Here is a 17,397-nt window from a genome sequence, read left to right as displayed (position 1 = left end):
CTGAACAGTCCTATCCTGTGCAGATTGATCATTTTAGAATTTGATTACATACATAAACAAGACCAGAAATTTAATTTCAGTGCTTGCACTTGCTCAAAAGTGGAAATGGATTCCCTGCATAAGGATCCGAATAAACTTCTACAAATCAAACAGATGAAAAGCAGCTCAGATAGTAAAACAACCTGACAGACTGCTAATTAAAACTCCAGTTAAAAAACAAACAAAAATACAGGAAATTCATCATTTGTTTATGGAAAATTGATCAGTATCCACATGATGGTACTCAGTCCATGTTAGTCATGATCAGATGTACCATACAGTGCACCATATGGCCCATGATGAACTACTTGGGGATCACACACCTTCTGTCTCTTTAACCTCCCAGTCCTGACACACTCTGGAAATTCCAGCCAGTTACTGAATTCTTACATAACACATTCTTAAGAACAAGGTGAATCAGAACTGTATTGAAAACAACTCAAGCTCCTTTTTGTTCCACCTTTCTTTAACACAAATTGTTTTAACCAGTAGATTGAATTAGTCATCAAATGTGTCATTAAGTTAAGGCAGTGAGCCACACACTGCTGTTTGGACTGCTGCTGATTCTGGAGCCTTAATGTCACATCCATCTGAGTCTATTTCAGAGTAAATTCAATTTTCTCATTACACTCATGTTTCATGGATCACAGTGTTTCTCTCTAGGAGTTTGACTACCACAGTCAACCTGCTCAGGACACTGGTGACAGGACACTGTCAAATGTACAAAAGAAAGAAATTAGAGAGAGAATAAGGCTAAAAGGGAAAAGTGATTAGATTTATGTTCTGACAAAATCCAGTTTCTTCTGTTTTGGATTTGGCTTCTGTCACCATGGCTTATAATGCCGTATTGTTATAGAGTGTAATTATCAGAAATAGACATAACACTGTATGTTTCCACCAACAAGGTGATTCCCAAAAAGCTATTAGTAAAAATCTGGTTTGGGAGAGAGTTGTCTATCATGGTCTGGGGCTTCATTTCAGTCAGTGGTTCAATATGGCTGAAATTATGAATGCAAAAAGTACCGTCAGATTTTAATCTGCCATGTAATACCATCTGAAAGAGCCTGATTGGCAACAGCAGGTATTACCAATGTGGGTTTTTACTGCCAATGTAGTAAGAAAATACTGGGATACAAATATTTGATGGAACTTGATCAGTAGTCTCCTCAGAGCCTTGATTTCATCGTTGGAGCAGTATGGGATTATCTTGAGGGAGAACAGAACTATTCACCCTGCCCTCCACAGAAGAGATTGAAAGAAATCAGTTATCCTATTGTAAGTCTACAAAAAGTCTGTATGTGTGTTTGGTGGATTACTTCTTTGTTGTAACTATTCTTCTTGGCAATACGTCTTATACTGTTGGAAACCCTGTTAATTTTAATTAAATAATGCCACATTTTTAAGTAAGATGCATTTTTGAGATGAGCAGCAGAGTTTTGCCATGATATGGGATCTGTGTTGCAAAGTTAAATTCCAGTGAATATCCAGATAGTTTTGGTCACCTACATGAAATAGGAGACAGACTGGACATCCCCTGATCATCACTGTGCTGCGTAACACCATCATCTTTAATTACAACTCAAAATTGGAATAAAAGAGGGTGCCACAATGATGCTGGGAATGAATATGGAAGTTAGGTCAAGTCTCCTTAATTTCTACAGAACATTTAAACCAGCTGAGGTTAACCAAAGAGCTTTACAGCAGCCCTGGTCCTCAAGGCAGACTATCCTGCAGGTATTAGATGTCTTAAACATCCAGAAAGGAAGGTCTGTCCTCCTCCAGCTGCAGATACACCTCGTCTGTTCTGCAACGCTTTTACACACACACACATAAAAAATCCGTTGTTTTTTGTACTTACGACCATTCTAAGTTTTCAATGAGGGCCTTAAACTCAGTGTATGGCTATGTATGCTTCTACCCACTACTGAGGGCCTCGTTAGTTAAATGAATAAAATGTTATTCATAAAATAAAATTGCAGAATAAGCTGTTTGTGATTAGCAGAGAAGTTTTGTCAAGTTTTTCCTGAGTTCAACACACATATTTAATTCTGCTGCTCATCCCACAAATTTATTTTCCTTACAAATCTGGCACCATTTAAAAGGAAAGTAAACAAACATTCCAACAGTATGAGATTTATTACCAAGAAGCATTGTTAAAACAAAGAAATAATCAGACAGATTCCCTTACCTATAGTGCCAAGTTTAGATTTTACAGTGAAATTGTGAGAAAAACCAGATATTTTCTAAGCTTTTGTGAGTTGTGTTGACTTTTGTCTGTGTGTAATTTGACTTGTTGTGACAGTGTTGGCTTTTGAACCAACAGCTGTGGTCCAACATAGATTTAATTAAATATTTTGTGAACTGTAACAAAACCTGCAGAGTCTGTGTATCAAACAGACATAAACACACAAAAAAATCTAATGTTGAGGTTTTATCCAGACATCTTCTCTTTCTGCAGCAGCAGAGTTTGTGTGTGTTTATAGATGAAAGTCAATGCAGCAAACTAGTCTCTCCCAGCTGTGTATGCAAAGCTTATAACCACGTAAATGACTGAAAGCAAAAAAAGTGCATGCACGATTGTGTACGTGTGACAAGCTTGACACATTCAGTGCTCCTTGTCGGGAATGATGGTGAAACTGGTAAAAAACAGGAACATCTTGCTGTGTGTTACATGCAGACATGTACAATTGCTAAAGGCTTTTTCTGATAACAGTAACATTGGTAGCTGTGTTGTGAAGGAGGGGCAGAGATGGGAAAAGGGAAACTTCCCATCTTTAATCTTTTTCCAGAAAACACATCAACTCCCGTCTTTACCCCCTCATGGAAGCTGAACGCACACACTACATTAGTATGAGAACATGGACATGAAAGGAATAAGATTCATGGAAATATTACGGTGTTTATTTGTGATCTTGCAGATGTTGCTGGAGCCGGTTTTTGCAGCTGCCTCCAGGCTAGATATTATTTATGATTTATGGGCTTCCAACTGCATGTCGTGGCCCTCATTACTACACGTACTTTCCTTATTAGCCATTGTAACTGTATTGCTTTAGAAAAACACCTGTCATCACATGAACTAAGCTCCATATTATGGCCAAGTGATGATAAAATACCTCCATGACCATTCTCCATATGCTGATAAAGACTGAATTTGGTTTAAAAATTTGCAAGATTCTAAACATTTACAAAGAAAAAAAAGTGCATTTCCTGTGAGTTTTTTAAATTGTTTTAAATCTTTGGTCAATAGCTGGCATTTTTGTCCCCTCAGGGCTACATGCGTCCTCTCAAACAACCGGACGGTGGCTCCTTAGTGGACCCTCAGCTGGTTGATGAGATGTTCTACCAGATCCCGGAGATCTTGGAACACCACGAGCAATTCCTGGAGCAGGTTTCCTGCTGTGTCAGCCAGTGGCATGACAGGCAGACCATTGGAGACATCCTCATTCAATCAGTAAGTAGACAAGATAAAAAAATGTACGCAATGATCTGCTTACATTTTGATGTTCTGCTGTAAAACTGCATTCATGCTGATATGTTTACAATACAGCTTTATACATAATATATGAGATTATAAGTGGTTACAGTAGAGAAGCCGCAAGAAACATAAGCATGCAAAATACATTTAAAACATTCTTACCTTACAACATACTGGCAAACACACACACATATTACTGGATGCTACATTCTATTTAATTTAATTTATACACAGTTTAATTTGTAATAGGTCAAACTATCTTCATCAGTTTTTCTTTTAAAGGTCTCTGATGTTTTATTTTATAAAAGTGAATCTAAAAAGATGAATGAAAAACCATTAAAATACAACTACAGATACTCAGTTTTGATATAGAATGCTAATTTCACAGCTAGTTCAGAATTACATGCTGCTGTCGTACAGAATATGATCAGCTGTGTTTTCGATGCTACTCTGTGGTTGAGAAAGTTCAAGCTAACATGTTAAAACAGCACAGAAAGGTCTCTACTCATTTCCTCTGATTACAAACTCTCTTCTATATGCTGTGAACAACAAAACTGTTACACACACTTTTCAGAAATGTCATATACTTACAATAAACAATTTAACAGCCTACTTTCCAATCTAATTTAGTTTATGGACTGTAAATGTTTTTACTAATAGCACTCTCTCAATTCTGTTGTGTTGGCTTTTGTTTGTTCCTTTTAATGGTAGAGGAAGAAGCAAAGTTTCACGCTTGTCCCTGTTCTTTGTACCATAGGAATACATTCTGCACATGTTAGCATGGTTAGCTTCTGTGTGTCGAATGTAGACTGACAGTGTAAGATAGTTAACCTCTGCCAGCAAGCAGTTATCGCCTTACTTCTCCCAAGAGCCCAAAAAACAGTAAACTTGTGGTGTGAAAGAGACTTTAATTATAACAGCTTCAAGTATAACAGGATATTCTCAAGTTACAATCAATCCAGAACTAATGGAGTGTTATTTGGGTCTCTTAAAATTACACTTTCTCCTCCATGAGCTCCTCTATGAGCCATGTTCATTAGTACTATTTAAAAAAACTGGGTGCTCAGGCTTGAATGGATGAGCAGTTAAGAGATAAGGGAAAACTGTTTGAAAGAAACAAAAAAAGTGGTCACAGTTGGCAGCACCAGTTTTATATTTTGTTTTTCCACTAACTACTCTGCTCTTGAAGAAGAAAGAAAAAATTCCCATGACCTAAGATTGGCTCTCAACCTAGAGATTAAACAAGCAATGCTCCGGAGCATCAATGATGGGCTAAATGTTATAGTTCTTATCCTTGGAATAACATTAAAACCAAACCGATTTTTCTCAAACATTAAATAAACACACAAGCAGAAGTAGGTTTTAGGAGGAATTCAGTTCCCCTTATGTGGCAGCAGGTTTTCTCAGCGAGCATCTATCCATGTAAATGTAATAGAAGCAGATGAAGAGAACCACATAACAAAATGAAAACTGTTTATTGCTGAATATACATGCATGTTCTTTGTTTAAAGATATGGAGGCAAAAGAAAACTGGAGAACATTCCTTGAAGAAATATACGCTGAGTTTTCCCGTTCAGTCGTAGTTTCTGATCGAGCTTCCTCCCCCCACACTTTCTGCTCCAGCTCTTTAATCGGCCGCTACACGCGACAGGACTCGTAGTGGCCCTGTGTTCTTGTAATTTTCTTTTTGTGGTATTTTGTGGTAGTTTTACAGTGACAAATAGGTGACAGCCTTGGCTCATAATCTGAAGGTTGTGAGGTCCAGCCCCATATGGTGCTGAGTTTTTAGGGCAAGTCTACAGACTACATGTCTACTACTATAGAAGAAGCAGGTTTCTCTCTTTGATGGATTCCTGCTTTTTTTCTCTGTTCATATGCTGGGAGCAGATTTGTCACAATAGTTACATAAAGAACTTAGTTTTTGGTCATCCAACTATTTGATGTACCACTCAAAAAAGATTTTTTTTTTTCATTTAAATTGCCCCTCCTTAGAAAATCATTAAAATGACTGAAATCTTTTGGATTTGATTTAGTTTGTTGACTAATATGCTTAGGAAATAAAACATGTCAGACATTTTTAGGGATAAAACTGAAGTGCTGGATTTCTGCCAGTTTTTGCCAACATTTATTATGACAGAGAAAGGCACTGAGGGCTCAAAGTTAATTTTGTCGCTCAGTAAAATCCAAGAGAGCTGCCATTTTGACTTAATCACCACTGAAGAATACTGGAAAGAAAGGCTGAAATAACATACTAATACCACTTCAGTTTCTCCATCTATAACAGCCTTTAAAATGTGAAAAAAGAGACAAAAAAACACATAAAACCACACAGCAGAGTATTTTCACTGCAAACATCAGTGGATTAAAAAGTGAAACACAAAACACTGAATTAGTTCCTCTCTGATCTCTGCCAGCTTGTTTAATCTTCTTCTTAATGTTTAGAGGAGTGGACACCGTCTTAATAAAAGTTAAGAGGAGACCAGCCAATGCTATATTTAGAGGGAAATCTGCTGGAAAAGAACATTAAGTTTCACCATAGCACATTCCTCATATTTCTGCCTTTTGTGCTCTCTTATGACCCCCCCCCTTTTAGTGGATAGAGGACATGGAAGACAGTGGGACACAGATAATAAGAGCAGAGAAACAGAAAGCCTGTGAAGAATAGAAAAGGGTTGGTTCATTTGATTAGCGGACAAAAAGACGTTTAATATGACCTTAAAAAGGGTCTTGAGCTGTCGGTCTTGCTTCTGTTTGAGAAATCAGGTCAGGCTGAGTCATCTGGTTTATGTATATGTTTGAGAAAGAAAAACACATCCTTTTGGACTTCCTGTGTAACACACTCCAAGCGCAATCATTTTTATAAGACGTGGACACCCTTTCTGGACCATCTCAGTGTGAATGTATCATTGTTAATTTTTTTCAGTCATCAGTTAAAGCTGTTGTTTTTTCATGAAAGTGTCCCTCAGTATATTAAATATCATCTCCCTTCCACCAGTTCTCCAAAGAGGCTCTCTCTGACATGTATTCAGCGTACATTGACAACTTTCTGAACGCCAAAGATGCTGTACGGATTGCTAAAGAGGCCAAGCCGGCGTTTCACAAGTTTCTGGAGGTGAGTGCTGGAGCGAGTCACACGTTGACTGACAGATGATCTAAACTGTCTGTTTGTTTGTAAATAAAGTTGGAGCCATTTTGAACTTTTTATTCACTGACAAGATTTTATGCCCTCCCCCCCAGAAAAAAAAAAGAAAAGTGTTGTATCACATCCTGTTCTGTTTCATGTTATTGGTTTTGACAATGGAACCACATCGCCATCTTGTGGTGGTGGTGGGAAGTGCAGCATTGACCTGATTTTAAAGCTTTGTCATACATGTCTCGCCTTCTTTCTCCTTTATTTTAATCCAACAGCAAAACATGCGCGAGAACAAGGAGAAACAAGCTCTGGGTGATCTGATGATTAAGCCGGTGCAGAGGATTCCTCGTTACGAGCTGCTGGTTAAGGTGACTCATTTACGGCAAATTTTTTTTTAAAACTTAAGGACATTTGTATTTGGTTGATTATTTGACTAAATGGGCTTTTCAGTGATGTATAATACAACAACTATTAGTACTATTAAAAGGAAAAAATAAACCAAACACAAATTTCTTCCCTTTTTCTGCTGAGTTCATGTACTGTAAGTAAACAGTTTAAAGGGAGATTGATGAGTTTGTGCTGCTTGTTAAAGGACTTGCTGAAGCACACTCCAGAAGATCACCCGGACCATCAGTTCTTACTGGGCGCACAGAGGGACATCAAGCGTTTGGCGGAGAAGATCAACAAGGGACGTCGTTCTGCTGAGGAGGCAGAGAGGGAGGCCAGAGTTATCCAAGAGATTGAGGCACATATAGAAGGAGTTGAACATGTGAGATATTTGTTCATGTGAAGTAAAATCAAGATAATAATTTTACTTCATTCATGTAAACTTGTTTCTATTTGTTTCCATCCTAAAGAGTCATATAAAAGCTGCTTATGTTTATTGTTATGATACAAAGGAACCTGTATGTTTGTTTCAGATTCTGAATCCCCACAGGAAGTTCTTGAGACAGGAAATAGTTATGGAGGCGGTAAGAAATGATTTCTGATTTGACAAATAGGGAAAAAAAATTTGTGTTCTGAAATCATCATACATTTTTCCAGTGATAAACTTTTATTTTTGTTAATATTCAACTGAGATTTGAGGATGTCCAGAATATCTGAGCTTCTCCTGTCTCTCTGTAGAAGACGGTGGGCGGGAAGAAAGACCGTTCCCTCTTCCTCTTCAGTGATCTGATCATCTGCACCACACTGAAGAGAAAGTCTGGCTCGTTAAGACGCAGCTCCATGAGTCTGTATGTACATCACACAGCTGTTTTATACCACACTACTCCCTGATATGAAAGAGCACACACACACAGACAGCAGTCATCTGTTTATTCTCTACATTTTCTTGTTCTGCCCTCAGATATTCTGCAGCAAGTGTGATTGACACATCCAGTAAATACAAGTTTCTGTGGAAACTTCCTCTAGAGGACGTGGAAGTGGTGAAAAGTGAGACTACATTTCATGTGTACAGAAAAATTATGTGTAGGATTAAGTGTCTTTATTACGTGTTTCTTTGAGTTGTGAAATGTGTAGCATAGTTCTCTGACCATCAGATTTCTCTCTGCCACAGGCTCCACTCAGGCAACAAATAAGGAGAGCATCCAGAAGATGATCAGTCGATTAGATGAGGATCTCAGCACACTTGGTCAGATCAGCAAACTGTCAGAGACCCTCAGTTTCCCACATATGGTAGTCGACCAACACACATTAAATACTACAATTAAAAGTTCTTTCTTCGTCCTTTGTAGCTTTGTATTTTTTCCTAATCTGTTTGATCTTTGTCAACTTCTCTCAGTCATTGGACGAGGTGATAAAGGATCTGATGGCATCGGTGCACAAAGAGCTGTCAGAGAAACAATCTTTGGCCTTCAGTATGACTTTCCTGCCCACAAAGCTGGAGTTCACAACAGCCTCCGCAGAGAGCAGCTTCGTCTTTGAGTTTAGCTCGCCTGACACTCGCTCCAGCTTTGAACATGCCTTTGAGGATGCCAAGAAGAAGCTAGGTGAGTGAGAAAGCTTTACAGTGAGATGCCATGTTGCTAAATTGTGATCAGGACGATAGAGGAAGACACAAGCTGAAGGGGATTAGGTGTTTTTGTTTCCTCATCATCCATAAATCTGCTGTAGATCCATTTATACACGTCAAACTGAGTTATTTTAATTTGTGTGTTCAGCTATGAACAAGGACCAGTGGAACCCAGAGTTCCTGAAGGCCATCCCGATTATGAAGACCCGCAGTGGAATGCAGGTGAGAACAAAATGAAAATAATGCTCATGATATAATAAACAAAATAAAAGTCACATAATACCTCTTCAGGATTAATTAAATCAGTTTTCACTCATCTATCCTTGTTTGTGTCCAGTTTTCATGTGCCTCTCCCAGCCACAGCTGCCCCGACAGCGGCTGTGAAGTGTGGGTGTGTAACAGTGACGGATATGTGGGACAGGTGAGAAGTTGCATATGTTTATTCTGCATGAAAACATTTTTATTTGAATTTTGCAGCATATTTAGGTGATGTGGACTTTTTCCCCCCAGGTTTGCTTGTTAAATATTAAAGATGAGCCCACAGTGGAGGCCTGCATTGCTGTCTGCTCTGCAAGGATCATCTGTATTGCTGCAGTTCCAGGACTCAAGGGAAGGTTGGTGTATTAATTTGAGCCAGTTACTGCCACGTTTAGTCTTAGACTTAGCCAAAATGACTAAAAGATTCTCAGCTTGCACAAGCAGCTCCGTTACTTAGAGGTAAAGTGGAATTCAAACCTTAGTTAAGTTGCAGAGGACTTGTTCAGTGAATCTGTTCATGAATTCTTGTGTGTTTCCTGCTTTTAACCCATCACTTACACCTTTCAGGGATCGTGGCTCAGAGCCTGCCCATACCTCTGCAGCACCTGCTCACACCCAGCAGCAGCTCCACATTTCTATCTCTCATTCAACCCTGGAACTCCCAGAACAACCCACAGGTTAGTTTCATACCAACAGTATTCGCACAAACTCGCATAAAATCTATTCTACTGTAAATGAAAATGCATTTATGCTGATTGGTTGTTTTCAGGACCAGGGGCGGAGCTTGTGCCATTTGACAGCGATGACACAGATGATGAAGATTCACCCAGTCCTTCTTCCACTCTGCAGAGTCAGGCCAGTCATTCCACCATATCATCCAGCTATGGCAGTGAGTAGAAGCTTTATTTTCATCTTGTTACACCATCCTGGACCTCACCAGTCCCTCAAAGTCTCTTTTATTTTCCCCCCAAAGATGATGAGAGTCCAGGTTCCAAGGACATGGCTACAGAGACCACCAGCAGTGAGGAGGAGCAGGAGTTTCCAGTGGCAAGCTCCTATGGCGCTCCTGGGATGTTAGGGGTTGGGGGAGGAAGCCGTCCCCAAACAGAGAGCCCAATGGATGGCCGTGCCATGAGGCGATCCTCCCGAGGATCGTTCACCCGGGCAAGTCTGGAGGATCTACTCAGCATCGACCCAGAGGCTTATCAGAGCTCTGTGTGGCTGGGCACAGAAGATGGATGGTATAATGCACAAAAACCTGAATTAATTGCTTTCCACACATACATGTATGTACTAATTTTCCTATGTTGTCTTTGCTTCTGTCAGCATTCATGTGTACCAGTCTTCAGACAACATCCGCAACCGTAAGAACAGCATGAAGATGCAACATGCAGCCCCCATCCTCTGCATATTGTGAGTTTACCTGTTCAGCTGATTGTGCGTAATACCAGAGTTCATGTTTTATTAATATAGTTTAAAATAAAGATGAAATAACCAAAGAGAAGCAAATACATTAAATGCAGCTGCTTTTATAGCCTTTTTTTTTTGTTTTTACATCCTTTTTTTCACCCATCAGGTATTTGGACAACAAAGTATTTGTGTCATTAGCAAACGGAGAAGTGATTGTGTATCAGAGAGAAGCAGGTAAGCTGAACTGAAGATATGATTTGTGAAAACGGGGAACAAAAAAATGTTGAAAGAAATTTGCTGGTAGTGCTTTTAACTCCACCATCTACAAATGACGTAATCTGGCAGCTGTTATTTCTTTACCATGTTGTTTAATGTGTTTTAAATGTTTAAAAAGCATATGTTTTCATCTTGCACCTTCAATATAAATCTCAATCTGCAGGTAGTTTCTGGGACCCTCAGTCTTCTCAGACGTTAGTTCCTGGCACGCCCAGTTGTCCAGTCACCAAAATGGTTCCTGTTGGGGGGAAGCTCTGGTGTGGCTCACAAAACAGAGTCCTTATTATCAACACTACCACACTAGCACAAGAAGTAAGTAGTAGACTTCTTTAGAAGCAGGGGAGGCATTAGATATAGCAGAACCACTAGACTACACCGTCAAGCAGAAATGCTGATTTTACCTGCATCTTTCTCCCTTTCCTCACCAGCACTGTTTCCAGGTAAGCACTGACAGCAGTCGCTGCGTGACGTGCATGGTGGTGTATGGTCAGGGGGTGTGGTTGGCTTTGCAGGGCAGTGCACAGGTCAGACTATACCATGCTCAGACCTGGGAGAGCCTGACAGAAGTGGATGTGGCTCCTGCTGTGCACAAAATGCTTGCAGGTAAACACATACACAGTGTTTTAGGCACATCCCACTGCACATAGTAACTGAATAGTAACTGATTAAGAGGATGCATGCTTGTATGGCTAAACTATGGTTAATGTCATTAATTTAATTCCAGACATTAGTCATAGCTTTAATCAATCATCAATTATTTCTTAAGTTTTTATAATCAACCCTTTACTACTTCTTTCCAATGTTTTCCTTTTGACCTTCCATCCATCTTTTCTACTCTATGCAGGTGCAGATGCAATTATCAGACAGCACAAAGCTGCCTGTCTCAGAATTACAGCTTTACTGGCCTGTAAGGATCTGCTGTGGATTGGCACCAGTGCAGGTAAAAGCATGTGTTTCACCCACAGAAATGTTGGGTGAAACAGAGCTTTCACTCAGTAGGGAGCATTCTCACATACTGTATGTGTGTTTGGTTTGCCAACTGCACAATATGCACTAAACTCAGGATATGTAAATCAGTCTAGTGTTTATTGGGTTTCATTGAATGGTTTTTACGAATGTGATGTTTTACATGGAATTTTTTATTTTTTTTATTTTATTATTATTTTTATTTTGTTTTCAATATTATTTGTGCACTTTAAGCACTGTTCTGATGTTTGGTAAAAAAAAAAGTAGCATTGTGCAATGTTTCATTGATCATTATACACTAAGTTCTAAATAAAAACAAATGTTCTTCTGCAGGGGTGGTTCTTACGCTGGCAATCCCAGCTGTGAGCTCGGGAACTGGGGCTGGGACACTGAAATCTCCTCTTGTGCCAATGGGATCGGCTCATGGGCACACGGGGCATGTCCGGTTCCTGACTTCTATTGAACTCCCAGAAGGGTTTGACATGAACTTCCCTCCTGCAACAACTGACTCTACAGGTTTTTACTGATTCTCTTGGACATTGTTTTAGCCAATATTGATTGATTTTATTAGATAAAAGCAACCTCCACATGTCCTTAGGCTGAAACTTTGTGTCACTTTTGCTTGTCTTTGACTTTTAACCCCTTCTCTCTGAACTCCAGGCAATCAGTCTCAGAGCAGCAGCACAACTGAGGGGAGCCTCCAAAGGCGTGACTCCACACACCGCAGAGCCTCCGCCCACATCCCTCCAAAGACCAACCATCTTGTTATTTCTGGAGGTGATGGCTATGAGGACTTCAGACTGACCAACAGCAGTGAAACTGTTGGACGGGATGACAGTACCAACCACCTTTTGCTCTGGAGGGTCTGAAACAATCGAACAGTATGACTAACCTCTCTCTACCAGAAATCAGCACACAACCTGCTCTCCTTGAGCTTGATCAGACTCTTCACTTTTCAATGCTATCATTCTGCTCAATCCATCAGTTTCTGTTTGCTTAAGACAGCTGTCAACTCCGTCCAAGACTTATCAGTGAATATGACCACATCAAACCCAGTTTTCTTGTGCTAATGTTTCTGGTGGTGTGCATGTCAGTGTTTAGTTATTTTTTTTAAATTTGTGACTATAGTCTAAAAAGTGTCTTTAAGCTCTGCTTTTTACAGCAAAAGACAGAAGAAGACGGTGAAGGGATAAACTAGACTTTTGTCACACATATCGGACTGAGAACAAATAAAGTGCGCAGACATGGACTCGCTGCAGAAGAATCAGCGATGAGATTTCAGTGGACGTACCAACATAAATGAAGCATTGCATGAACTTCTAAATTCTCTGTTTATTGAACTCAAAGACTTTTTCCATCATCCCTTCATCTAGACTTGAACCTTGAGACAAAGGCCTCCTGATAATCAGAGAATGAAGTATGTGAATTAAGTGAAACAGTGTCAACACAGACTGAAGTTTGAATCCTGACATATATATTTTGTGTTATATTTCAGCTAGAATTAAGTATTAGTGGAGAGAATCAGACTATCTGTGATACTTTTTTTAAAGGAGGAAAGAACAGTGTTTTGTGCCTAATTGGTAAGATCTGGGCCACCAGATCTAAAATCAGATCTTTCTGGCTCCAATTGGGAAGTAATACCAACCTAACATCATCATAGGTTTAAGACTGCAAGCATCATCTTTCCTCTGCATCATTTTAGTGCAATATGTGACAGAAACACTATGAACACACACGTATATTGCACAGCCCTTTTCACCAAGTCAAAGAACATTTGTGCAGGTAATCACATCGTTTTTGCTTTCTTTAGGTTTAGCCGCCAGTTGAGGATGACAGAAATGGAGACGAAGCAGTGTCCCACTACTTGTTAAAGAAAAAAAAAGTGCATTGGAGACATTCCTCCTAACACTACCATGCCAAAGCCTTGTATGTGTTACTTTTTACCTTTTTATTGCCGTGAAATTTCAGCTTGTTGAGCACTCTGTTATGTGGGACATGGGTTCTTTAAAGATGACGCTAGGCTGTGGTAGCAGATACGGATAGTTATGTACAGTATTTATGTTTTTATGTTAGCGCCTTCTTTTACAGCACTTAATTTATAGAAGATGTAGCTTTCACTTTCCTCACGGTGGCCATGGCTTAATTATTAGAGCAGATATAAGATTATAGCTTGGCTCAGGTGAACACACAAGCACACTGGGGTTTGTAAGGATGGGGTTCCCTTGTGGTTTGGTACGATACACATTACAGGGTTCTTGTTTAGGAGTCGTATGGTTCCTTAAATATTTAAATTCAGAACAAGGAACGTTTTTTTGTCACAGTAAATCATCCCATATTTTCCCCTCATTTCATTTCCAGAATTTTTTTTAGGCTGACACAGAACACAACCACACTGTTGCCTGTTTGGGTGCCAAATGCTAAAATTAGCTTCTTATTTGTTATTTTTCAGCTCTACTGTGTTTGCTGTAGTGTTTTTAAGTTACAAAAGACATAGCTCTAAGACGCATTGTTACACTGATATTGCACAAACCAACACAAAAACCAAAAAAAAGAGCTGTAACGTAAACAAGTGCTAGATAGGTCAGAAGGACAAATGCTTAGTGCTACACGTGCCTTCAGGAGGCTAAAAGTTAAGCCATTTTACACACAAACACACACAGTGAAAAGTCAGCTCTTCTTGGTCCTGCAGCAGATGGAAGTGAAGGATGACTGACCTGTCCTTGGACACACACACACAGGAGTTAGCCTCATGATTTGGGGGTTAATCAGCGATTGTCTTTGATCCCTTTAAGCCTAGAAAACCTCATTGCACTTTATCCTCCATCTGGGCTCTTCGCCTCAGCTTTCCCATTTTCCCATGCATCCACAGAAGGCTCTCTCTCCCACTGTGATGGTTAAGAGGATTAACTGGTTGTTGTGATAGCTGCTAACTAACTAGCAAGCATCTGTAGTGTAGAAGTAAAACAAAAAAAAGCCTGGGTTTTCTCCTCAACTGCTTTATTCATTTGAAAAGTATAAAATGAGGCTTTTTTGGACTGTTTTCTGCCTACACTTGAAAATAAATACATACAGCTAGCTTGTGCAGTGTGTGATGAATACAACAGAGGAGACTCAAGCAAGGACTAGTTCAGTCACTTGTTGTGAATTAGAGAAAAGATTCATAATGTTCATACAATGGCAAATCCTAGGTTAATGCCAGCAGCTTGTTAGATTGATTGTATGTGTGAAACGGGGAAGAAAGCTTTATGTGACTCTTAAATATGAAACCAGAATGGAGTCTGTATATTTGTGAGCAGTGTGTACAACAAGAACAGCCCTGACAGGTGGTCCACTCGATGTTTGGTGGGATTTCACGCTGCCATGACAACAGGTCTGCAGTTTTAGTTGAATGCCTTGTGGTTGGAGTCCTAATTTTCAATTCAAAGGATTTTTTTCTTTTGATACATTTTCTCAGCAGTTGCACAAATTTAGACTTTTCAAGCAAAATCAGTTCAGGTTTTAAACTGAAAGTGAACTAACTCTTCATCCAACACTACATTGTTAATATGAAGAATAAATATATTGAGAATGAAACATGTGGTAATAATCTGTATTACAACCTTTCTGTAACTTTCATCAGTTTGTACGCTCCCTCCCCATTCCCATATGTGAACAAAGTTTTTTTTTGTAAATATTGGTACATATTGCCTCGTTTCTGTAAATAGCGCACCCACAGTCCTCAAATGTTGATATGAATCTGATGGCATATTTTTATATATTTGTGTAAGGTTTGTTTTTATGTTTTGTTTTTTTTCTCCTTCCTCTCTGGCATGCGCTGTCAGTCACATTTAAATGATAACCATCACAGATCTTTCAAAAAGAAGACAGATGGTCTGTGTTACTACTCGACTGAAAGTTTTTGGTGTCCATGTTGTCACTTTTAGCTCCTGATGTTTTCTTTGTTACTGACATCCACAGGAAGGAAAGGAAAAAAGAGGAAAAAAGTCAGGTTTTTTGCTCCCACTTTTCTGTTTATCTCTGACTCTGTTTGGCATCTTGCAGTCGTCATGGTTACAGTCTATCAGAGTTACTTCCTGTATGTAGCTGTTCTTGTGGTGTCACTGTGGGTTCCTCTTTGTAATTAAATCAGTTCACTGGCGCTACTTTGTGCTTGTTGTCGTAACTTTAAACATGCGATGAGTAATTTACCTAAAAAGAACTTTCAAACAAAGCAAACTACATAAAAAATACTCGTTCTCTTTGAACTTAACATGTAGAGTAAGAGGGAAAAAAATTAGTTGTGTATTAAAGGTATTAAAGAATAAATAGGGTTTTAACTAAGAAAAACATGAGATTTGATATTATGAAGCAATATTTTCTGGTTTGAAGCCATGTGTTGCTGAAAAACTAATGTTCCGTTTTTTCAGCTCCTTTGATTTTGGAGCTTTGTTCAAAAAAAAAAAAAAAAAAAAAATGAGACACTGCTATTAAGACAATAGAACTATTTATTACAAACATTCTTATATTCAATTGAAATGGCTCAAAGACAACTTAAGAAAATAAATAAACATTTTAAAAAGTACACACACATATACATACATACATACATACATATATATATATATATATATATATATATATATATATATATATATATATATTAAAGTTTAGCCACATCCAAAAATCTAAGTGACCACCACCAGGTGTTACGCTAAGAACAATCAAATTCTAACAATTACTCAGTGAGAGTTGAACCTAATCAGGGTAAACCTCAGATGTCCTAGTTCAAGTTAACGTTATTCTACATCGACACTGCAATATTATTTGGAATTTTTATAGTAATATTTGTCCAAATTGTTTACATTTTATGACAAAAATGTAAAAGTGAAATAGGATTACTGAAGTCTGTAACAATCAGTTTATTATTTCTTCAAATTTAAAGCCTTTTTTAAAAGGTCTTATTTACATGTACCACTATTTGCCCAGTCTGTGCCACTGCCTGGTCCTCCCATCAAACCTTTTCTGGACCCACCCCTGGCAGGAGGTGAGAAGTGCTATAGCTTTGTAAAATGTTTCTTGCTTAATATAGGATTTCAGTTCAGTGCTCATTTGATGTTTCTTTATTCCATAGTGTACAAAAGGTTTGTAAAGGGTGAACTCTGGACTGCAGGCAAGCTAGTTTAGTGAGCCTTGTGACAGTTTTGTTTGTGATGCATACAAAATGTTCAGTTTGTTTTGGTGAAATTAGAAAGACCTTCATTTTGGATCCACCAGCACGTATCTTGCCTATTCTGTGAAGACTACCATTACGGATGCTAGCTTTTAAACCATGGACTGGTAATGGCGAGACAAAGTAAGCATTTATTGAAGCAAAAAGATAAGAGATATGCCATTTGTGTCTCTGTATCAAATAACTTCATATTTGGGGTTGTATTTTAAAGTAAGCTCATTTCATCAGAATTAAACAAAAGTATACACAAAACATATTACACACAATCATAAAATGGCACATTCTACAGCTTAACTTCTTCTACTGTTGGAGCTTTACCCCAAACAGAAAGTGACTTGACCAAGAAACAAAGTTAGCTTTGTGGTTTTTCCTTCAGTGTGACTCAAGAATTCATTTAACCCACTGACCTACAATGAAGTGTATTGTGATATGATAGTCCTGCAGTCTGTTTCTGAATACCAGTCATTTAGGACATGCACAAATAAAAAATGTGGCCCTTCCCCCATGAAGACACATCCACACACAGTGTTTATAGTTAACAGTGAAGACCTGTGTGGTGACTGAAAGAAGCAGGAAGAGCAGCAGCACAAAGATTTATGTGTCTCATGGAGATGAGT

General features: G+C 38.8%; 1 protein-coding gene across 1 annotated transcript in view; it reads left to right on the top strand.

Moving 5' to 3' along the window:
• LOC121645866 (rho guanine nucleotide exchange factor 17-like) overlaps positions 1 to 15,709 on the top strand; it is a 63,728-nt gene extending 48,019 nt beyond the window's left edge. Inside the window, exons 3-24 of the mRNA XM_041994626.1 lie at positions 3,308 to 3,490; positions 6,510 to 6,626; positions 6,923 to 7,015; positions 7,240 to 7,416; positions 7,568 to 7,618; positions 7,773 to 7,882; positions 7,996 to 8,081; positions 8,206 to 8,324; positions 8,431 to 8,638; positions 8,810 to 8,883; positions 8,999 to 9,082; positions 9,172 to 9,275; positions 9,487 to 9,596; positions 9,689 to 9,808; positions 9,893 to 10,160; positions 10,246 to 10,332; positions 10,496 to 10,563; positions 10,769 to 10,917; positions 11,034 to 11,208; positions 11,450 to 11,545; positions 11,905 to 12,087; positions 12,232 to 15,709. Of these exons, the coding sequence (XP_041850560.1) occupies positions 3,308 to 3,490; positions 6,510 to 6,626; positions 6,923 to 7,015; positions 7,240 to 7,416; positions 7,568 to 7,618; positions 7,773 to 7,882; positions 7,996 to 8,081; positions 8,206 to 8,324; positions 8,431 to 8,638; positions 8,810 to 8,883; positions 8,999 to 9,082; positions 9,172 to 9,275; positions 9,487 to 9,596; positions 9,689 to 9,808; positions 9,893 to 10,160; positions 10,246 to 10,332; positions 10,496 to 10,563; positions 10,769 to 10,917; positions 11,034 to 11,208; positions 11,450 to 11,545; positions 11,905 to 12,087; positions 12,232 to 12,440 (2,871 nt within the window). The 3' untranslated portion in view covers positions 12,441 to 15,709. The remainder of the gene's footprint in view (positions 1 to 3,307; positions 3,491 to 6,509; positions 6,627 to 6,922; positions 7,016 to 7,239; positions 7,417 to 7,567; positions 7,619 to 7,772; positions 7,883 to 7,995; positions 8,082 to 8,205; positions 8,325 to 8,430; positions 8,639 to 8,809; positions 8,884 to 8,998; positions 9,083 to 9,171; positions 9,276 to 9,486; positions 9,597 to 9,688; positions 9,809 to 9,892; positions 10,161 to 10,245; positions 10,333 to 10,495; positions 10,564 to 10,768; positions 10,918 to 11,033; positions 11,209 to 11,449; positions 11,546 to 11,904; positions 12,088 to 12,231) is intronic.
• Positions 15,710 to 17,397: the final 1,688 nt, after the last annotated feature.

Source organism: Melanotaenia boesemani, chromosome 9 (assembly GCF_017639745.1).
Source record: "Melanotaenia boesemani isolate fMelBoe1 chromosome 9, fMelBoe1.pri, whole genome shotgun sequence".
NCBI classification, from domain to species: Eukaryota; Metazoa; Chordata; class Actinopteri; order Atheriniformes; family Melanotaeniidae; genus Melanotaenia; species Melanotaenia boesemani.
Note: the sequence above shows the minus strand (reverse complement) of the source record. Positions and strands in the feature narration are given on the sequence as shown.